This window comes from Dermacentor albipictus, chromosome 1 (assembly GCF_038994185.2).
Source record: "Dermacentor albipictus isolate Rhodes 1998 colony chromosome 1, USDA_Dalb.pri_finalv2, whole genome shotgun sequence".
Classification (NCBI taxonomy): domain Eukaryota; kingdom Metazoa; phylum Arthropoda; class Arachnida; order Ixodida; family Ixodidae; genus Dermacentor; species Dermacentor albipictus.
This window is the reverse complement of record NC_091821.1, coordinates 21,718,989-21,742,136: the sequence shown is the minus strand read 5'-3', so window position 1 is coordinate 21,742,136 and position 23,148 is coordinate 21,718,989. Positions and strand designations below refer to the sequence as shown.

Genomic DNA, 23,148 nt, shown 5'->3' with positions numbered 1-23,148 from the left:
AGATCATTTTTTTTGTCCCACTCGGCCCTTCTCTCATTAACACGGCGATTGAGCGCAATAACATCCTCGATGAACAATGTGTGCGACACGCCGGAGTATTATTTGCGAGCATCAAGTTTTCTTCTTAAGAGCGGAGCGAACCGCCGGTGTGCGAAAACTTGTCGAAGCTGCTGCTTCAAATTGGTACAATCTGAAAAATCAATCTCGTGGTTGAAAAACCGAGTCTTCGCCATACCCGTCAGATAGAGCGAAACATGGCGGAGCTTGAGGAGATCATCCCCCCGATTAGCAGAGCTTACTAGCACGTAACCGCCTAGCCAGTCCTCAACATCTTCACCGCGAAGACCAGCGAAGGACCCCCGGCGCAGTCCATACTGATGATGCGTCCAAACGCACGATAAAGAAGAAATGCGTATGATGATGATAATGTACAGATGAGGAAGAAGTGCATAATAAATGCATATATATACAGGGTGCCCCAACTAACTTGGACCAAGATTTTAAATATACCCAAGAGCTCTAAAGAAATATGTCTACGGCTGCATAGCAGCCGTAGTCGTATGTACTTACGGCCAGTAGATTTTTCATCACGAACTATTACTTAATTAATTATTTTTAATTAGTGAACTTTTTACTTATTGCTTGAATCGCAAACATCAATTACAAAGTTGTAGGGCACCTCAAGTAACCTCCGCATCAAGCATTTGTTTAGTGCTCAGCTCTGTCTCGTTGGTTTTTCCGAGGAAAAACAAAAGCGCGCGAAACATCCAAAATACGAAGTAGGTACGCGCTCGCGCGCCGCTACTCAAGCGCTCCCAAGCGAATAGCCACGTATACACGGCTTTACCAGCGGCGTCAGCTCGATACAGGGCCTCACGCTACGTGATGGTCGCGGCATCAAGAGAAGACGCCGCTGACGCATTGATAAGCGTAGCGGAGCCTTGTACGATGCGGCGATAAGAGAGTGCAGCCGTACATCTTTCAATGGTTGCTTGTACGCGCTTGAGTCGTGGCGTGCGAGTGCGCGTCTATTTCTTATTTCGCGTATTTCGCGGGCTTTTGTTTTTTCTTGGAAAAAAACAACCAGGACCACTTCAGTACGAAATAAATGCTTAATTCGGGGGTTACTTAAGGTGCCCTTCAACTTTGTCATTAATATGTTTGGGATTCAAGCAATAATAAAAACGTTCACTAACTAATAGTAAATTATGAAGTAATACTTCGTGATGAAAAAAAAACACTGGCCGTAAGTACATACGACTACGGCTACTATGCAGTCGGTACGATTTCTCTAGAGGTCTTAGGTATTTTTAACATCTTGGTTCAAGTTAGCTGTGACACCCTGTCTATATATATATATATATATATATATATATATATATATATATATATATACGTGTGTGTGTGTGTTACGCAAATTCTTTGTTGCATTGAAAACACATCATCACTGGCATGGCGCTCTTTGGCCAAACCTGGCTCTTGCACCAATAAACCCATATCATGATAATTCGTTACATCGCTTAGTCGACGTTAAAAGAATTTTACACATTCCATTTAGATGTATATACTTTATTATACAGCTTCACTCACGCTCCGCATCACATAGTTTCGAACATTTGTACTGGATCTGCAGAAGAGTTGCATACCTTTTTGAAGACAATGCCTTTTTAGCTGACTTCACACCGGTTTGGCGCATCTGTGACCTAGGTATTCTGTAATGAACGAGAAGAAAGAGAACCGAGGGGCCCGATTTCTATTAATCGTATCATAAGAAGCCAACAAAGATACAAGGGACAACATACGGGAAATTATTTTACTTAGTGATTGAATTACACCAATGATAGGTTAATGGAAATGAAAATGGATTAAGAACTGCGGCAAGTTGTTCATCCATTTTTATTTCCATTAATTTATGATTTCTTTAATTCAATCAGTAGGTACCCATTAGGTTTTCTTACTGTAAAAGCTTGATTGCTGAAGCTGTTGTTCAAAGTGTAGCCAGCTGTAGCACGATGCCAGAAATCATGCACAGAAATCCTGTAAAGCGTACAAAATTGGCTATTGTAATGTGTTTAGTACAATTAATTTCCCCTATGTTGTCATTGGTGTCTTTGTTAGCTTCTTAGGTATCTTGTAAGCATTTGCAGAAAAAAATGTAGCCATTTAATATCTCGAGAGCATCGTGGCGAGTTGCAAAAGCTATTAAAATGTATGGCTGAACAAGAAAGACGCGAGAATCAGTTGCAGAATAGGTGAAATTACCGGTACGGGCGTAATTAGCGCTAATATAGCCGAAAACTAACCACATTGCACCTTACGCTTGTAAAGCGTGCACCGCCGCTGATATAGACATGTTGAGGCAAAGCCACCGTACTGCGCACTTTTCTGGTCTCGCTCGAGACAATTTTGTCTGGAAGGCGGCTTAGGCTATGTCCACAAGAAGTGCGGATTAGTCGCAGCGTAGGTAGAATTCACGGCACGGGCGTAATTAGCACATGGGCTGCACTATGTCCGGGATGGGGCCACCTGACCTTTTGTTTAAAAAAAAGGAAACAAAGGGTCGATCAAGTGTCGACGAAATGAAAGATACAATATTGAATGAGATGAGAAATCAGTGAATAATGAACGCGAAATACTTCACCGACGATTATGATATTCCCAAACACGAATTTCGAGCGCTACTGTTTAGGTTGCACGATATATTTTGGCAAAGAATTTGATTCGGAATGACAGGGTGCTCTCGGCGGTGTGGAGAAGTCAGGGGTCCGAGCGGCCACGAAGGTTGCATGGATGGTGCCGGGAGAAAGAAAGGTCCCGAGCGACATTCGAGAGATGAGAAAAGTGTTTATATATAAAGTTACATGATCGTGGTTCACAAAAACTTCTCTATGGCTCTCGGAGCGCAATAAATGCTAAAGTATTTGCATGTCCGAGCACCACCCCAACAGTCCAACTCCCTTTCTTTATCCAGTTTATTTCCCCCTTTTACTCGTCGAGGAAATTCCCTGTTCTTCTCGACCAATCACAATCGTCGAACCGCTTGCAAAATCCCGTCCATGACGTCGCACCGTTCCACCGGACTCCGCCTCCAATGTCGGGCGATCGCCTCCGCATACGAGGCAACCACGTGGCAAACTGGGAACATCATGTTGACGCAGTTCCCACGGAATTCCTCGGCGTTGGCCCCTTTTATCAATTAGTGGGCTCTGCGTGACCGTTCGCCTGTGAGGGTCAGGTTCAAGTAGGTCAGGTTCTTCGCGGTCATTACCAGTTCCACGTAGGGCGGCGGCTGTTGTTGTCTCGAAGTGAGCTCCTTTCCTTGCGCGTCAGAGTCAGCGCCAGGTCTAGTCCAGTCCCGGTGGGCGCTTGTCTCGCCCGTCAGCTCTGGGTGGTCGAACAGCTTAAGATACGAAACATAACTGATTGTCCCTTAGTCCCAGGTGACGCTGATGTTGTCGCCAGCTCCCTGGCTTTGAGAAAACAAGGAGGCGTGAATAGCACTCCTCAGCTGTGCGTCTGACGGTGAAGCATCCTTTGGCCCGAGCTACCGCCAGGCACAACAGCGGCGGCATTTAGCCTCTGCTCGGGCAGCTCGTTTAGCAGCAGCAACATACGAAGCATTTACACTGGTTGCGTCGAGCGGCCAGTCGGGCGGCACTTTTGCGCGTATTCGCAGGCTTCTTTCACGCTCGGAAAAACACTTTTATGTATCACGTATTGAGCAACAGAAAGCGGTATCGGGAGTTTCTCGTGCTGCTCTACAATTTTCTCATTTACACTTTTCATGTATTTATAATGCTTGAGAAGTTGATTACCTAATCAAGACTAACTATGGAATTATGCGGAATGCAAAAAATTGTCTCAGCATCTCCAAACGACGGCAAACAACATTACATTGATGCTGTTCAGCTACGTGTCGTTTGCACATTTTCATATCATAGTGCGTGATAGTTGGGACACCCATATACAAACAAACACAGAAACATGTATTAGCCAGTTGAATATCAAAGGTATAGAACGAGAAATATTAAAGGAAGTAAGGAAAAAGGTACAGTACAAAAATATAAAGTACAGTAAAGTGAACAAGTACCAAGAATGTGGCAGTTTCACCCGAAAGGCGAAAGACCCATTGCGATAGCAAATTAGCAGATAGCTATACGAAGTAAGTATAGTAGTTTTATCGGCCGTATGAACTTGTAAGCATTTGCTTACTATCTAAATTAACAATGACATAATATGTAAGAGCGACTGAACGAGGATGTAGAAACACACACACCCAGACAACGCTGTCTCTGTGTGTGTGTTTTTACATCCTCGTTCAGTCGCGCTTACACATTCTATGATATACGTATTCATGCCAACTAGCCCGCCAACGTGTTTTAACTAAATTAACAAGCACGGTGTCACGTGTGCACAGGTAAACATGAACACATCTGTCTCGATGAGCTCGGAAACTCCCTGTCGAAAGGCTGGAGTGAGGAATCACGGCAGCAGCAGAGAGCGAATTTACCATCGTACATCTCATGCTGCAACGCGAACGAAACATCGAAATCACAGCGCGTACGAAGCTACCGGAACTACGCGCGCTCCACAAACATCGCAGATCGCTTCGAAGACGAGGATCGCGCGGGTGCGCACTTTTTGACCACGTCGCAGATCGCTCTTAAGATACGGCGCCCGCACGGCCTCGCCGTAAGCAGCAGTCGCCAGTGAAGTATGCACCCCCCCCCCTCCCTCCCTCTCCTCAGCCCCGTGCCTCGCACGTGACAGGAGAAAGTTGGTCCTCGCTCGCTCACGCGAGATTGAGCCGCGTTCACCGGCTCACCCTTGCACGCTTTCACTCGCACGTACAGCATACGGCGCGGGGCGACGGTTTTATCGCTCTTGGACTTTGTACGGAACCTGAAGGCGACGGCGACGCCGATGGCAGAAGTGCGCCTGCAGTGTCCTCGTAATTGCTATCGCAATAAAATAATTTAAGTAAACCTGAAGATAACCACACTAGTTATGTAATAAAGCACACTGTGGCAACACGTATCAGTGGAACAATCAACACGCGTGGTTGCCTAGACGAGATCATGAATGAGGTCTTGTAATTTGCTGATGTTAGTTTCGGTAGCGATGTGTGATGGCAACTGGTTCCGGTCATTTATTCTTCTCAGTATGAAAGATTCTGCGTAAGGGGGGGGTCTTGAGCGGCATATTATCTGTTTTGATTTGTTAGGATTGTCCCGGCATGTAAAGATAGCCGCTGGTTCAAGTCGTCATGGAGAGATGTGTGATGATTAAATTTATAGAAAAGTGATATGCAAGGAAGTTTGCGGCGATGCGAAAGATCTGAAAATCGTGTGCGATGTTTTAAAGCAGTTACACTGACGAAACGTGAGTATTCTGAGCATATGAAGCGAACAGCACTCTTTTCAAGGACTTCGGTGTCGTTAGTAACAAAGTGTTTATAGGATCCCAAATGGCAGTTGCATATTCAACTTTGGGTGGGAGTAATATCGTGTGAGCAAGTTTATATAGGTGGGTTGTGTTAATGGGATACTCCGATGATAAGTCGGATTGTGAATGAAGTCCTAGGTAGTTCTGAGTGTACGTCAAGTCAATGGAGATATTAATTTGTAGGACTATGATACGTGGCAAACACAGTTAGTAAATGACATAATCCTTGTTTTAGTGTGGTCAAGTGGCAATAGGCAGGCTGAGCACCAATCAATGTCTGATTGTAATGATTGCTGGTCAGTGTCGCAGGACACCTTACGATATATAACGCACTCATCAGCGAATAGTCTAATTCTGGATGACAGCGAAGATGGAAGATTGTTAATATAGATGAGAAATAATAATGGCTGTGATGTGATGTCTGAATGATGAGATGAGTCATTAACAGAGGTGAACTGCACGCGAGATGACAGGAAATCATTTAATGTGATTAGCCTATTCTGCCTACGTCAGGCGTTTCGAGCCTATATACATATTGTGACGTCTTAACACCACAAAGGCAGTAATCGTGCGTTTGCCACAAGGGAAACACCCGCCCATCCATGAACACCTATCAGGAGAATAACGCAGCGTGGACATCGACTCTGGACGGCTCCCAAAAAAGGCAATCACCCTACCATTACCTGGCAGCCTGGGCTAAGGATGAAAAGGGGGGTGGGGGCAAGACGGCGACCTGGGAGTCGCAGTTAATTAGACGTTTACCACGAGGCAAACCACCACCAATCCATCAGCGCCTATCCAGAGCTAAACACAGCACGGGTCCCACAAAAGGCCATCACCCCACCATTATCTACAAGCCTGAACCAAGGATGAAAGGGAAGCCCCCTCCAAGGCTACCAAACCACGATGGTGACGTTGCATTCGCAGGTGGCTTTCTTGACACATATTCCAAACCACCGGGCTTCGGAGGCGGAGTTACTGCGGAGTGTTGCCAGCATGGGCGTGATATCGCAACGGAGTCGACGATTGTGATTTGCTGCTGGACAGCCTTCAGATTCCCTATACGACTCGCCTAGGGACTTTTCGAGCAGCGGACAGAGAGCCCTCATGTGAACTGTAGTAGGATACAACTTTAGAAAAAAGGGGGCGTTTGCTCCTCCGAGGCGGATGCACACGAGCATCCGCCAATGGGTGCACACTCTGGACCGACGTCATGCGCCGGACGGCCGGTGACCCCGCCGTCGGAGAAGATGGCCGCCCGGGCTTCGAACTGGGCGAAGTCGCGTCAGCCGTGCGCGTCAACGCCTCGTCACAGTGAATTCCCAAACTGTTTGTGATTGTCTATCATGCCGGAAATACTTCTGCGAGCTTACGATGCGGTATTTGTGCCGCGTGCGTTTATTCTAAGCCGTAATCCGGCGAATAAACATTGTAGCGAGCATCGCTGACGCTGCGTTACGCTTTGCCTGAAAACAAGATCCCACGGCGACCGCTGCAAACACACATCCTGCCCGTTTGTTCCATGGATGGATGGATGGATGGATGGATGCAAAACTTTAATGAAGGTCCTGAGGTACGCGACTCAGCGCGCTGCGGGCCACGTTGGGACAGTCAGGCCATGCCCGACCGCCGCATCGTGGGCCCTCTGGACAGCCCATAGTTGCGCCCCGGCATCGGGGCTCTTGATAGCGGAGAGTCACTTGTCTTTATTGATTTGTTCTGTGCCTCGTAACGAGGGGCAACGCCAGAGCATATGGATTAGGCTAGCGATGTCATTTTTTTTTTCGCCCCCGAGTGAAGTTACGACGAGAAAAGTTTGCCAAAGTCTGGTAACTACTGTCAGCGGCGGGAGTGTTCGTGAACTGTGTCGCTGCGTTTCTCGTCGGACGGGGTGAAGTGATGGAGCAAAACCACTCTCAAAAGAAATGAGAAAAGCGTGCGTGCATGAAACAAACCTACGAGCGTCTCAATAGAAAATATTTGCAAAAGAAGCCTCCAACGCAAAGATTTGTCGCCATCAACTTAGCGTGAACGATCGTTGTCAGCAGTGAGATGGCCGAGCGTCTAACGGCAGTGTTCGAGCGTTGTGTAGCACCGTCGATTGATTGCTTTCCACCAGTACTCACCGCGCGCGCAAGCTGTAGAATGCGTGGTGTGGCACAGTCACGCATAAGCTGTGTTGCCAGCGCTCGATATGGTTTCCCACAATATAGCTTCGCGCTGCTTTTCAATTCTTGTGATTTGTTGCAATTAAATATTCCCAAGACAGTGTTAAAAGAACGGTTAAAAAAACATACGAGAAGGTAGGCACATCAGCTTGTGAACCCGCTCCTAAAGTACCTCTACCCACGTCTGTTTGTAAATGTGTGTATGTTATTTTGCGTTTGTCAATTTTTTTTTATTTGCCACATTTCTCTATATTTGAGTTTTTCTTAGTTTTCGCGTTTGTGTGCCTGCTTCCGTGCGTGTTTGCGCTTACTCTTATTTCTGTCCTTTAATTTTATATTAGCATTTGTTTTTGCTAGTTTTCTTTCAGCAAACTCTTTACACATTTTCATTAAGTAACCTCATTCAATTGAAAAGCACTAACTCCTGTGCACTGCAGGGCTGGCCTCTTCCATCTGATTAAAACCTTTCTCACTGGTCTACCTCGTCTTCTCAATCTGCCTGCTCACTGTGTTCTTTGTCCTTGCTTCTTGTGTTGTTGCTGCAACGTGATTAACAAACTTGCTCAAAACAAATTTCGATCACGTATGAAAACAGAAAGGTTTAGATATACATTTTCTTAAACTCGTCATGTGGGTTGCACAGTAACTTTGCCTCTTCCCTCTGTTCATGTTTATGCATCAGTGCATGTAGCAGCTCGCCAGAAGTGCACATGAAAGGCTGTGTATTGCGAAACAACATCTTGTTATGCTGTTGCATTTTTCATGTATTCAGTCTTAGTAAACAGACGGTTCGCTGCCCATCACATATGATGGTAAAAATTTTTAACACGAATAACATTGTGCAGTGGGGTGTCATTTCCTGTCTGACGCTTTCGTCGTTGCAAAACATTTTTCAGTGAGCGCAGCCCAGCAAAACAGTGCACTGAGAGCTTTTGCAACTTTCACCATTTATTACTTCACAAATGTCATTGGCTGAACCTGGCCGTCGATCGCTATGCCAATGGCTTGTGAATTAAGCAATTGCCGCAATAAAACATATTCAACTTCACTCAGCATTTTTAGTACAAACAATGCTAGCAGAGCTATTCAGGGTGAATAGTTGTGCTTACATTGGTGTTACTTGTCCGGTCAGATAAACAAATACAACAATGGCTGTGGCATGACTGCGATTTGATGTGCAGACTGCAAATGGTGCCTCTCAAGCGTGCCCTCGACTACTGCTATTAATAGTTACCCGAATGAGTATTTTGGGCCTCACTAAGCTAATGATGTTTCATAATTGTTCTCTTATCCATATTACTTGCCTGGGCTAGGTAGCCAAAATAAACAATGCCACCTTATGAATGTGCGTTTGCAAGTAAGCTGCCAACAGTGGCTGTCATTACCGCGTTGATTGCTGCCATTTCACCAATAGTGGCAACGGCTTGACTGCGCTTTGACGTGCAGACTGCTAATGGTGCCTTTCAAGCGTGCCCTCGACTACTGCTATTAATAGTTACCCGAATGAGTATTTTGGGCCTCACTAAGCTAATAATGCTTGATTGTTCGCTTATCCGTATTACTTGCCTGAGCCATATAACCAAAATGAAGAATGCGACCACATGAATGTGCTTTTGCATGCAAACTGCTAAAAGTGGCGGTCAATTTCGCGTTGACTACTGCTATTTCACCTACAATGGCTACGACATGACTGCGCTTTGAAGTGCAGAGGCTAAAGGTGCCTTTCAAGCGTGCTCCGACAACTGTTATTTCATCACAGGACCCGTAATGCTCATAGGTGGCTGCCCAATAGAGTATTTTGGGCCTTCTGACATTGGCATTATTCATTGGCATTATTCATTGGCATTATTCGCAAAGCACAATGTGCTTTGGCGTGCAGGCTGCTAAGGGTGGCTGTTAATTTCACGTTGACTACTGCTTTTTCGTGTGAAGCTGGACAGTGGCTGTCCGAGTGAGCATTTTGGACCCCACATAGGTATTCAGGGTTATTAACTGTATTTGAATTCAGGTTTTCCAGCATTTCAGCACGTTTCCATGCCAATACTAGTCCGCGACGGATGACCTGTGTTAAGCTTGGCGTTGTAGGCGGATGTGACGTCGAAGGGTCGTTGCAAGAGGAAGTGGCAACCATATTTGGAAGTCGGCAGAAGCATTGTACGATGCGTTTGCTATTCACTTGCTCAAAAATCCGGCATTCCTTAATGATGGACTCAACCGTTGAACAGTTCCTGCAAAGCATGTGGTTGAACACATCGTCCACGATGCATTTGAAGATGTGTCCAACCTTATCGGCCTCCAGCATGTCTGCGTCCGCTTTACGGCAGAGAGCCAGAACGTCTTGAATATACGTGACGTACTATTCGGTTGATGTTGTGGGGATGCGCGACTCTCGCACGTCCCCTGATGTTTTTCCCGCATAGCGCGTCTCCTGTAATACCGCTTCGCCGCGTGGCCTGCGTGACGTCCGCGCGGTCGATGTGGTTGAAGCGCAGTCCGAGAGATGGCGGTAGTGTTGCGCTGCTGCGGGGTTACTCGGGTGCGGGAAAGACAAGCCGCTCTCTCTTGGGTTCGAGACAGCAAGCAGCACGGACGTGCCGTGCCGCGCGTGCAGCGACCCTTTTTCCCGGCGGGTCGGCTCACGGCGTGGACGTCTCCCGCGTGCGCGCCGACCCATGCTTCTGCGAGACCGCCTCGCGTGGCCGCCTTCGAACGCACCACCGTTGGCGTGACCGAACACGCGAACGACCAGGCATTGGGATCCAGCATGGGGCGAACATATTCGCTCGCTTCCGGTCGCGGTGAGTCGGACTTCTAGATTTGTCGCGCGCCCATCGGCATGTTTCGTGGATAGCAACTCGGCTAGCAGGCATTGATCTATGAAAGGTGCAATAAATGCCCTTCTGATTGTTTGCACTACTGTGTTGTCGTTCCTTTGTCCAAAGAGTACGGTGTGAGACCCACATGATGTCTGGGCACGAGACGCCAGCTCTTGCTTGGCCTCCCTTTGACGTCCCAAAGGTCTTCCGAAAAGATTGCGTAGCTTTTCCTGCAGGAGTCCCAGCTTCTAATGTCGGCTTCATGCGTCTCGAAGCATACCTTCGCGGTTCCTCCCAAGTAAAAGATAACGTTGGCCAGCAAAAGTGTGGCATCCCACTTGTTGCGCTTACCGACGCGCTCATTCGACGTCAGCCAGTCTTCGACGTCGACCTTGCCAGTGCCGATAAAGATTCCCGGGCGACTTAGCTGGGTTAGCACTGCTTTCGCTGGTGTCTGAGCGGCGGAGGCAGCGTCAGTAGCCATTACAGCGGAACCGTTGTGACGCGCACTGCGAATATCCAGGGCCAGCTTGTGGCGAGATTACCCCGCACCTCCACCAAAATGTTACGGGGAGAAAATATATGTATTTGCAACATATAGAGTTACAAGGTTGTAGCTTAGTGGCCAGCCAGAGTAGCACCATCTAATGATCTTCGAGACACTTCAACCCCCTCTTCTGTTCCCGACGTCCTTGTGTCCACAGCGGGACAAACTGGTACGTGACAATATAAAAAAGGTAGCTAGGACATCCCGAAAATAAGAACAAGAACTTGCTTGCGTAAACCACCGCCCTGTTTAAAAAGCTTCGCTCATAGAATCCACCGATCCATGGAGCTAGAGGTATGCAGACCCCTAGAGAATCGTTGTTCTCTTCAACTGAGTCTTTAAGTGGCACGAATTGAAGAAGGACTGCGGCGTTTCTAGAATGATATTTTAAAAGTACATGTTGACTTAATATTTGTCTTTAGTATCCATTTAGAGGGGCCCCTTGCCACTCTTTATCGAAGTGGAAAAATGCATTTCAAGCTAAGTTAGCCTCTTTCAGAAATACTTTGCCGCAAGAAACTACCTCATTGCGTACAGCAAAAGCGGAATTGTTAGCAATCTAACCCTCTTTTCATTCTTTTTCATTTCATATATTGAAGCCTCAAGGGCCCGGAGGCATTACATAAGGCGGGGGAAAACAAAGTGTGCGGGACTCTTCATCACGCGAAGGAGGGAACAGAGGAAGAAAAAATAGACGAAGAATAGAAAAGGAAACAACGCTCTGGAGGGAACCGAGCAAGCCGCCGTATCATCAAAATCACTGTAAAAAAGCAACTACTAAATACAACAAAATACATACTACTTAAATACGACTAAAGACATACTGTGCGTGAGAATGAATCACTAACAATTAATTACTTAAAAGGGGTCAAGTAGCAAATGCACTTTTAACAAAACATTATAGGTGACGTTGATTGTTAGTTTCTCACGGAAAGTCGTGTGGTCGGCGGAAGAAACAATACAGTCCGGAAGAGTGTTCCACAGCGCTATTGCATCTGGAAAAAACGAATCCTTCATCGAAGAAGGGCGGCACTGAATGGGCGCGATTGGACAGCTATGGTTGAGGCGGGGAGAGATTCTAGGCGGGGGGTTGTATTCGAGGGTGTCTGTCTATTGGGTGATAATAGAAAGAGTGAAGCATGCAGAGACGCGATGATATGACGTGATTGTAAACTGGGAAGATCGAGTGTGTGTTTTCGTTCAGTTATACTGGTTTTCCTTGAGTAGCTTGACATGATAAAGCGTGCAGCACGATTCTGAATGGCTTCTAATTCGTAGGTGAGATATGCTTGTGAGGGGTGCCAGATAGATGATGCGTACTCCAGTTTCGGCCGAAGGTATGTCTGATATACAAGTTTTTTAATAGCGGGCGATGCAGATTTCAGATTGCGACGCAACAAACCAACTGTGCGCGAGGCGTTTGCGCATATTGTTTCAATGTGAGTAACCCATGATAATGACGATGTCAAGTGAACGCCTAGATACTTATAGCAATCTGTTCGTGGTATTTTAGTTGAGCTTATATGGTACACATAATTTGTGATGCTGCGCTCACGGGAAAAGGACATACATTGGCACTTATTAAGGTTAAGAGGCATGAACCATTTTTCACACTATGAAACGATAGTGTATACGTCATTTTGTATGTCGATGGAATCACCAGGGTTATGGATGGCGTTGTAGATGACGCAGTCATCAGCAAAAAGTCGAAGTCTGGTTTTTGTGTTAGATGGCAGGTCATTGATATAAATTAATAATAACAGGGGGGATAAGCCTGCTCCCTGGGGGACACCGGATGTAACATCAGAAAGGTGTGAGTCATGAGAGTTAGCGGATGTGTATTGTACGCGTCCTTTTATGAAATGTTAGATCCAAGTAAGCAGTGATGCGGGGATTCCAAGAGTAGATAATTTGGCAAGTAGGTGATTGTGGGGGGCGCGGTCGATGGCCTTTGAAAAGTCTAAGAAGATGGCATCAATTTGTAGGTGATCGTCGATGTGTTGCAAGATTTCATCGGTGAATTCAGAGAGCTGAGTTTCGCAGGATAACAGTTTTCTAAAATCGTGCTGGTGTTAGCAGAAGACGTTAATTGATTCAAGGCAGTGCTTTAGATTGGTTGCTATGATATGTTCCAGCAGTTTAGAGGGGATACTGGTTAGAGAAATTGGACGATAGTTACATGCTTTTGTTTGATCACCAGATTTATGGACGGGAATGACTTCAGCCTTTTTCGAATCGTGGGGAACTTCACAAGTATTGATTGATTGTTGCAAAAGTAAGCTAAGTAATGCGCTTGACAGGGAGCTGGTGTTTTTATGTAATTTGCTGCTGATTTGATCGTAACCAGCCGAAGAGGATAATTTTAGAGCCTGTATTAGCCCAGCTATTCCATCAGCGTTAATATGGATATCGGTCATTGTGGTCGGCGAGTGGTATGGTAATTTGTTAGGACTGAAGTTTATAGCAGGGGAAGATACTGATGTGAAGAAGTTGTTAAAGGCTGTAGCACATTTTGCAGTTTCAATTAGTACGTTCTCGTCATCTGATTGCTGGAGCTGAGTTTGGCACTTAGGCGGGGAGATAATCTGAAAGAATTTACGAGTGTTAAACTGAAGGATTGACAAGAGGTCAGTAGGAAAACATTTGTTTTTGAAAGCTTTCAATTCCTTAATGTATTTGGCACTTAGTTCGTACCTATCCCAAGCTCTGCGGTTATTAGTTAACTTTGCTTTCCGATAATGGCGTTTTTTCTTATTAAGTAGATGTTTTAGGTGTTGCGTAAACCACTGGTTATTTTTTTCGGTATATATAACAATAGTAGGGATATATATGTTTTTTTTAAGTTTAGCATAGTGTTTTTATATATTTCCCAATTGGCGTTGACCGAGCGAGCAGAGTAGGACTGTCGGAAATCTTCGTAGAAGCGTGCAAGTTCGCGGTTAAATGCATCGAAGTTAGCTTTCTCGTAATCAGTGATTAAATTTTTCGTGGGGGCTTTCTTTTTCAATGGCAATGAAATGCCGATATGAAGTACGCTGTGGTCGCTAAAGCCAGGGAGCGAAGTAACTTTTTTTATGTTTTCCGGGCTAGATGTTAACAAGAGATTCAGGGTGTTATCGTCCCTAGTTGGGCATGTTATTGCTTGGTGGAGGTTAAAATCTAGAGTTAAATCAAGAAACTGTTTGGGTTCACTATAGGGTGTTTTGTTGGGTGCTGGAAGTAGTGGCCAATTGATGCTGGGATGATAACAGTCTCCAAAAAGGAAGATAGCTGCAGCGGCCATATTTTTTGTATTTGTTCTAAAGAAAGGCGCAAGAAATCGCAAAATGAGGGGTTACTATCTGGTGGATGGTAACAGATTCGAAACACTATTTTGCCTATCGTACTGTGCAGGCTTACCTATGTTAGTTCGATGTTGTCGTCGTGATTTATCAGTGATGATGGTACACTGTCTCTAACAGCAATTAGTACACCTCTACTTAGCCTATCTTCGCGGTGCTTCCGCTCCGTTTTCAATGCCTTGCACTGCGAAGGCTTTGGAGTAGCCGGGCATGCGCACAACGCTCCGCCTACCCAACGTCACCGTTGGGCGAAGTTGAAATGTGATTTTGAATGTTCGCGTTGACGTCACTGTTTCCGATTTTTGCGCCAACGACGCGCCAAACGTGTCAAACGGATTTGTCCTCAGCGAGACCAGACGGTCACTACAGCAATAGCCCTACGTTTGTGCGCAGGCACAAAAATCTGGGTGATTTTTCTTTGGGAATATCTGAGTTTGCCTAGGTACTACGGAGCAGAAATATCTCTGTTTGTTTTGTTTGCGTTTTTCCCTAGGCGTGCCGGAATCGCGGAGTAAGGTAGTGTGTCTCTGGGTCGATGGCGCCCGTTGTCCACGAGTTTTCCGCGTGCGTCTCCTTGGATGTTGCTGGCGCGGTGTGAAGGCGTGGAGGTCTATCAGCGCGATTGCTCACGCTGGCCTTGACCACGCGCGAGTTTGTTTACGCTCTCACGCTGGCTGCCCGCGCGGTGAACGAGGTGAAGCAGCGGGCATTCACACCCCATTGGGTGTTAATTCGTTGTGTCTGAAGTTACGTCGGACACACTTTCTGGCGCCTGGGGCGCTCGTGCTGAGCCAGTCACGGGGGACTATATCTCGCTCGTGCCTCACAGCGCCTTACCTGCAAAATAACAACACTGATTTTCCCGAGAGAGCAGTAGGGGCCGTACCAGAGACCGGGCCTGCTCTCCTCGAGGAGTATCTTACCTCGTGCCTAGCTTTTCATATGCTCTTCTCCATGACCTATGAAAAGCATTTTTAATGGTCCCCTTTGGGCAAAATAAACGTCCTTCTGCAAAAGCATGTGGACAAACCCGTAGTCGGGAGCCGCGGAGCTGATGAAACGAAAGCAAAGCAGGTACGTCCGACACATTTTCAGCTTGGCACGAGCGAAGATACTGCTTCAGGAGAGCAGGCCCTCTCTCTACTACGGACCCTATGCTCCCCCGGGAAAATCAGTGATGTTATTTTGGAGGTAGAACGGTGCACGCAGCGAGAAAGTCTGCCCGACGAAGCTTTAGCTTCTGCGATTCGCGTACGTCCGACGTGCCATTAGCGACAGCAATCACCAAATGGGGTGCCAGTGCCGGCTGCTTCACGTGGTTCACCGCGCCAGCACGCAGCGTGGGAGTGTAAACAAACTCGCGCATGGGCTTGTACAGCGCGCGTTCTCAATCCGCAAAGCCGGTGCGCCTAGGCCCAAACGCATACAAAACCAGCAAAGAAACCTCTGCTGCGTAGTACATAGGCAAAGTCATATACTACAGGAACAAAAGCCCCCATATTTTCTCCATCGCACCCGCTTTTAGTCACGCCTGCGCACAAATGTCGGGCGATTCCTGAAATGACCGTCTCATCGAGCCGCAGTGTGCTCAACCAGTGGACTGGTCGTGGCACTCTGCAGCGGTCGCGGTATCTACGCAAAGTAGCAGACCGCATTACATGCAAGAGCAGCGTTTGGTTTGTGCACGACAGGGATGGAGTCCGTGCTCGCGCTCAAATACTTAACCCTGGCTGTACTACGTGTTGCGGACCGGCTTTGTCCTGCACCAACTTGACCGAAGGGTATAGTGGCCACATCCAATTTGCGCATTTTGAAGCACTTTCAATTGCTTGGTCATTACGAAGCGAAGTCTGCCAATGCGATTAACCACGCGCGGGTGAGCGCGCGCTGGCAAACTCCTACGAGGCCTATCAAATACGTCATCATCATCATCATCATGGTTACGCCCACTGCAGGGCAAAGGCCTCTCCCATACTTCTCCAACTACCCTGGTCATGTACTAATTGTGGCAATGTTGTCCCTGCAAACTTCTTAGTCTCATCCGCCCACCTAACTTTGTGCCACCCCCTGCTACGCTTCCCTTCCCTTGGGAACCAGTCCGTAACGCTTAAATGACCATCGGTTATTTTTCCTCCTCATTACATGTCCTGCCCATGCCCATTTCTTTTTCTTGATTTCAACTAAGATGTCATTAACTCGAGTTTGTTCCCTCACCTAATTTGCTCTTTTCTTATCCCTTAACGTTACACCCATCATTTTTCTTTCGACAGCTCGTTGCGTCGTCCTCAATTTAAGTAGAACCCTTTTCATAAACCTCCAGGTTTGTGACCCATACGTGAGTACTGGTAAGACACAGCTGTTATACACTTTTCTCTTGAGGGATAATGGCAACCTGCTGTTCATTATCTGAGAATGCTAGCCAAACGCACCGCAGCCCATTCTTATTCTCCTGATTATTTCAGTCTCATAATCTGGATCCGCGGTCACTATCTGCCTTAAGTAGATGTATTCCCTTACCACTTCCAGTGCCTCGCTACCTATCGTAAACTGATGTTCTCTTCCGAGACTGTTAAACATTACTTCAGTTTTCTGCAGATTAATGTCATTCAAATAAATGTAAAACGCAGAAACGTCTTTCTTTGATAACCCTTGGACCGATTTTGATGAAGTTTTCTGCATTTGCGAGAGGAAGTTAAATTAAAATGACTGTTGGCAGAGAAGTTTTGATTTAGAGAACGAATTTTGTTAAAATAATTTTCAGAATATTCGAAAGTTTGAAAAAAATTGAAGCACGAAGTTTACCAATTAATAACTCTGCATGAAGAACAGATATCGCGGTTTCGTGAACGGCATCTACTAGATCATTGAAAGCGGACAGATTTGGTACATCATTTTATATCTTGCGTGAATTTGTTACGCCGTGTGCAAGGGTTCTGCAAAAGCTCTATTTCCACATTACTAGATTTTTTGAGATTCATGTTTAACATATCAATTTTGTCCACCTTAGATGTACTATTAAATGTAATTCACATAATTTGATATCATTTATCATTGCTGAATTGCAGACTGGTATACTTGATAGTTTCGTTTTCTGAAAATTTGCGATTTGCCAATTTTCAAGAAAAATTTGATGGCCTAAATAAAAAATTTGAAACCACCAGCCACTATATTTTAAACTTTTCTTTTAAGTACAACAAACATCGTCAAATTTGGTGCAGTGGATGACGAGAAAAACAAATGCTCCTTTTACATCTATTAAGATAGGAGCGCCCGAGCTATGCCGAAAGTTTGAAAAAAAAAATAGAAGGACGAAGTTTACCACTAAAGTTTAAGTTTAGCACTTCCTCTTAAGTTTTCCCTGGTTCGAGGCTAGTTGAGTGGCGAATTCAGCAAGACCCGACGGCTACGACACTGATAAGCAGAGTGGCCAACGTTCCTATGCGGACGGCCGCGGCCAAGCGTGAGCATAAGACAGTAGGCTTCTTCCCGAAAATACGTAATTAGTATTAGCCTGCTTCTAAACTCCATCAATAAGTGTAACCATAACAGTACGAAGAAGAGAACTGATCCGAACACCCTTATTTATGGATGTCAACTATTGGCCAATAGGAGCCGAGCATCAGAATCCGCTATATTGCGAAATATAGCGTACAGAAAACAGAGGAGCAAGTTTCTGTTGTAAAGAGAGCGTTTGAGAGACAGCAATTGCTCATGTGTCTGCTACCTTTCTCTGCGCGGTTATTGCTTACAGAATTCTGGCAGTATCATAATTACCCAAGCGGCATCCTGATGCAGGTGAGAAAACGACGCGCCAGCATTAACATTTTATTAGGTGCTGTCCAACTTTATAACACTGCAAAACATATCTGAGGACGCAGCACTTGAGCATGTCCTTCAACATCGCGGCTTTCCGCTGTCGCCACAGCACTGCGCCCCATGATCCCGGAGGCCAAGCAATTGGCGTACTGCGAAGTTTCCTCTTGCTTTCAGTCAAGCTGTACGCTCTACGCACAAGTTAACATGCACAGGAAAGCTGCGTTCAAGTTAATACGTTGTGAAAGCCACTGGTCGCCAAGGGCAGACACCACGTCACCCGCTGTTGACATCTCACGGTGGTCATCACTGGATGGAATCGGCGACGGAATGTGCGATGTGTATCCGGACACCGTCGATTGATGCGTCCTTTCACATGGTAAATTCGTAATCGTGGGAAATCCGTCATGCAATTGAGCGACTATAGGCCTCAATTTATTGTATAAAAAACCTCCTTTCAATTTCATAAGTGTCTCTTCGGGCACGTGTCGTAGTTCTTGTGCTGTTTCTTTTTTCATTTGGAAGTATCACTAATACAACAGAAATTAAAACAACATCTAACACATATTTTGCATTCACATTTTGATGGCCAAAAAAGAAACAAATATTTGGCACTGGTGCAATAGGGGATTTAGGTGAACACACACTGACAGCATCGGCTGAGTTCCCGCAAAGTGAGAACCACGCGTTATATTGTACTTTCTAAAACTGGACCACATGTTGCCTGCGTCAACATTTAGTGCTCGTTTACACTAGCGCACATGTACGAAGGCTGCCCTCAAAGGGCCAAATTGTGCGTTTATACAGATACAAGGTGTTATTTTAACGTAAGATTTTTTTTAGATTTCGTTTTCATTAGGACATTTCAAGAAATGCCCATGAAGAGAGGCAAACGGAGACAATCTGTATCCTGACTGGGCCTACTCTTCGTGCTGCACTTCGGACAGGCACAGTAAAGCAGAACGCAAAAACAAACAATACTCTATGTACCGAGAAGATTAGGTACATCATCATCAACAAAGTAAATAGTCAAGTGCACAAATCATCAGACATACACAATACATGTGTCTAACATATGAGAAACTTTCATAAAATCAAGGAATTAGCAAAATACAACGAAATATTCACTAACGTGGCCATAAGGATTTGTACTTAATTAAAAATATATCTGGTATGAGACTACCCCTTGTAGTTTCGGTTCTATGTACATGAAGGTAGTTAATTTTTTAACACGTGGGTAATTTTTTTCTTGAATTGCAGTATATTAGGGGTTTCTTATGGATATTATAAGATTTCAGGATGTTTATTACATAGTGCAATAATTTGGGTATTTATTGACTGCATTCCATAGTTGGTGCGCCATATTGGCCCAATAAGTGCTACAACATATACATTATGTGATACATTTCTGTTCAAGAACGTATGAGTAAATAGTTCGGAATGCTATTTTATTTAGCGAAATACTAGCACTGCTAGTTGTATTTGTAACCTGGCGAAATTGTGTGTTTATACAGATAGAAGGTGTTATCTTAACGTTAGGAATATCATTTCGCGTTTGTTTGAAAGTTTGACATTTATATGGTCACCATCATAAACGATTGGCCAACCTTGTTAACCACACAGGCTTCCTTCCCTTGGCGTCCCCCGCTGTTTCCTGCTCGCCCCCCCCCCCTTGCCCCCCCAAAAAAGCAAGATTCGCATCACGTAGGATTAAGAAGAGAACAAAAAATAGGGATGGAAAAAGAGACGCCGCTCTTGGGTTTCGTATCTTGCGCCATTCTTCGTCCCCGTTTATTGCTGTGTTGCTAATTATGCACGATAACAACTTGCCCACTTACCGTCCTCGCAAATGACATTTTTAAAATCGCGCGTTTTCCATCGTGCACCTCGATTTCGCGGCCATTCGGTTCTTCATCGTCTTCGGTTCCGCCGCGCAGTCAACCTCGCGTCTCGCGAAGGAATCCCGAGACAGCGTGCCACGGGCAAGGTGCGCCCAGAGAATCGCGCAGGGGCTCATGACAGCCACCCGACGCACGATCCAGCTCGGCTCCAGGGATTTCGTCCAGCACTGCTTCAACACTAAGAGGCAGCCAAGCTGCGCGGTGGATGAGGCCGAAGGACTTGCCGCGACGGCGAGGCTCCAACGAAAGGGTAAGACCCTTGCTTAGCCCACTGCTTCGTCACTCAGTGCGGTTAACGAAGAGCTCTCTCACACGCCGTGGTGGCTTAGTGGCTATATCGCCCTCTCCTTCTCAGCACGAGGTCGCGGATTCTATTCTCCCTCGAGGTATACCCGCACTATAATACTAGCAGCATTGCTTCTGTCCGACACGTGGGAGACATTTAGGAATAAATGCAAGCGCGAACAAGCAAACACCGTCTGAAGACTGTGTCTATGTAATTCTACGCAACTAAATATTATGTGATATTGTTCCGCATAGCCGGCTTTTAAGCTTGCTGTCGACCAAAATTCACATTGCTGGGCGTGAATTAGGTCCTTGTTGAACATGCAATTTAAGCAGGCAACGCCATAACGTAGCGTTATACCTTTCGATTTGTTCGCATTTGAATTTATGATGTTAGTACCTGACAATACAGGGACGGCTGACGCGAAGAACATATGTCGTAGCAGGACATGGGTAAACACTAAACCATAACGCGCCTAGTGATTTTTCTGGGTGTGTTTTCCACTTCACATGCACCTAGCGTACATGCATATACACAACAGCGCTATCTATTAGTTTATTGAAAGGCTTAACCTGCATTATGGCACTTCCCCAACACATCAGGCATATTCACATCTAGAACATAAGCGGGCAGCTTGCCGGTATTCATTCGCACTTGACAGTGTTCAGTAACATAGAAAGAGGCACCTAAATCTTTGCTTTGGGCAAAGACACTTTCCGTGTGCGTGAAGCTAAATGGTGGCTGATATCCCTACGCTGGCTTTCACATTCTATGGCAGTGAAGCGGAGGCTACGCGGCGTTATTTCGCACTTGAATGCTGCCCTCGAGAACGAAAAGACAACGCTTTCACATTCTGGGGCACATTGCGCAAATTCACTCGCATCGACGTGCTTCTCGCTCATTTTGCGAACGCCAGTGGTAGTAGTTCCTATCCCATTTCCTCACTACAGTAAAATACGGTATCTAAGTAAAGAAGGTGCACATCCTGACGTCCCGAACACCCCGACGGCTGCGTCAGTTTCAGTATAGGAAAGGCATTCTTCTACAAACTTCACGCACGTTAACTTTCTGTAAATATGAGACGAATATTCAGGTAGTTTTGTAAACTTACTTGACAATAACTGCACTTCAAAGAAACAGAAACCACGGCTTAGCGATGTGCCATGTAAACATCAGAATGGAGTACAAGCACGACAGGTGTTTGACCGTAGGTCTGCAAGAAAGGACCCCGGAGTGGCCGCCCACGAGAGTCTGCTGCGTGCCTGGTCGGCAGCTGTCCCATCGTGCGCCGGTCGGTCAACCAGCTCTTGTCCAACCATCGCTGCGTGCGGAGCATCTTGCGTGCGGACCATCAGCGGGTGGACCTCGGCAAGTCATGCAGAGCCAGCGCAGCCGATGGGTGCCTCCACCTTGCGGAGCTATCCACATGCAACAACTTCCTGTGGCACATCTTCATCAAGCTACGCGAAGGGCGGCTGGGGCTGGCTCGCCTGCGCGGACGCGTGGTGCCTTTGGCCTTCAACACGCGGCGCAGGCGGTCCTTCATTCTGGTTCACTCGCCGCTGATGAAGCATCGCTCCATCGAGTTCCTGGAGATGCTTGAGTCACGGATGTCACCAAAGCAGTTCCCGCTACGGGAAGGCCTGGAGCTTAACAAACACCTGAGGCACGCCAGGCTCTGCTACGGCCTGCTGGACTACCAGACCAGGGACCCGATGGACGCGCTCCGCTCCACAGTGACCACGCTGGACACGCTGTAGGTCATGAGCGTGCGCTCCTCGAGCGTGGGCGTCAGCATGCTGTAGGAGCTGTTGGACAGGTGCGAAGCCAGGCACACGCTCGCATTCCTTGGGAACTGCATCGACGTGCCCACGACTCAGGCGTACATGCGATAATGTGCCGTGCTACGGGGCAGCGCCAGATCCACGTCGTCGAGCTGTTCCCGATGGTTCACTCCCGATACGTGCTGGCCGGCCTGATGCCCTGTACCGCAGTCATCGAGAAGCTCGTCTTCCGTGGCTGTGCGATCGTCACGTGCAGGAAGCTGCACGTTCTCGCAGCGTTGTTGGTCCTCGTCGCCAGTCGGCGCGCGACGCTGAATACATTCGAGAAGATCAACTTTGAAGTGGCCGAGTGGGACCTAGAAAACCGATCTATAGCGTTGAGCGAATGGATGAGTGGGCAGGCGCATTTGGCTGTTGTTTCAGCTCAGCGCGAGGATGTTATGCATTTCAGTGTATATTAAAGAGCTTTAGTTAGCTACGCTGGCCACTTTGGATGTTTGAATGATGTCACACAGACAATGGGACAAAGACAGTGACTAAAGTTGTCTAGTAGCTTGGGCCATTCGGTAAGTGCTGCCTGCTTTCTTTGGAAGCAGACTACCTTTGCATTAGGTATATGCCCGAATGAGGCTTGGATGTAACGCATTACACGTTATTAATAACTTGCATTCAGTTGAAATTTTTACTGAGCGACGCTCACTCAACTTCAATTACTTTTTACAGTAACCAATTACATCTAACCAGTTATTACGAGGTCAACTTATATACAACGCAGGCTTAAGAGCATAGAATTTTCCGGTAATTAAATTAGGCCCATGGTCGATGGCACGCTGAAGACTCTAGGGCATTCGTGTTCAGTCTGGCAGACCCAGGCTATCAGTATTTGTTTCCCATCATGAACCTGCACCAGACGTTCGCAGACCATTTGCTCAGGCCTTTTTATATGCTCGGTAGCGATGAGCACTGAAGACGATGACAACGGGAAATTACCTAGGGAAGCTTTTTTAACTCTTCTTAAGCCCTATGGGTATCATCCCTCTTTTCTAT

At 46.4% G+C, this 23,148-nt stretch overlaps 1 protein-coding gene and 1 long non-coding RNA gene across 2 annotated transcripts in view; one reads left to right on the top strand and one right to left on the bottom strand.

Annotated features, from left to right (window-relative positions):
* The window catches only part of LOC139060386 (uncharacterized), a 116,073-nt gene that overhangs the window by 35,111 nt on the left and 57,814 nt on the right, over window positions 1-23,148 (bottom strand). The window contains exon 3 of the long non-coding RNA XR_011514773.1: window positions 1,647-1,712. This is a non-coding gene — a long non-coding RNA (uncharacterized lncRNA). The remainder of the gene's footprint in view (window positions 1-1,646; window positions 1,713-23,148) is intronic.
* LOC139054747 (uncharacterized) lies at window positions 20,094-22,579 on the top strand. Its single transcript, XM_070532306.1, has 2 exons — window positions 20,094-20,281; window positions 21,529-22,579. The coding sequence occupies exons 1-2, from the start codon at window positions 20,237-20,239 to the stop codon at window positions 22,075-22,077; spliced, it is 594 nt and encodes a 197-aa protein (XP_070388407.1). The 5' UTR covers window positions 20,094-20,236; the 3' UTR covers window positions 22,078-22,579.

Coding starts and splice junctions, on each gene's coding strand:
- LOC139054747 (XM_070532306.1), top strand. CDS start 20,237: ATGAGGCCGAAGGACTTGCCGCGACGGCGAGGCTCCAACGAAAGG. Junction 20,282..21,528: donor GGCGAGGCTCCAACGAAAGG/GTAAGACCCTTG, acceptor GTTTGACCGTAG/GTCTGCAAGAAAGGACCCCG.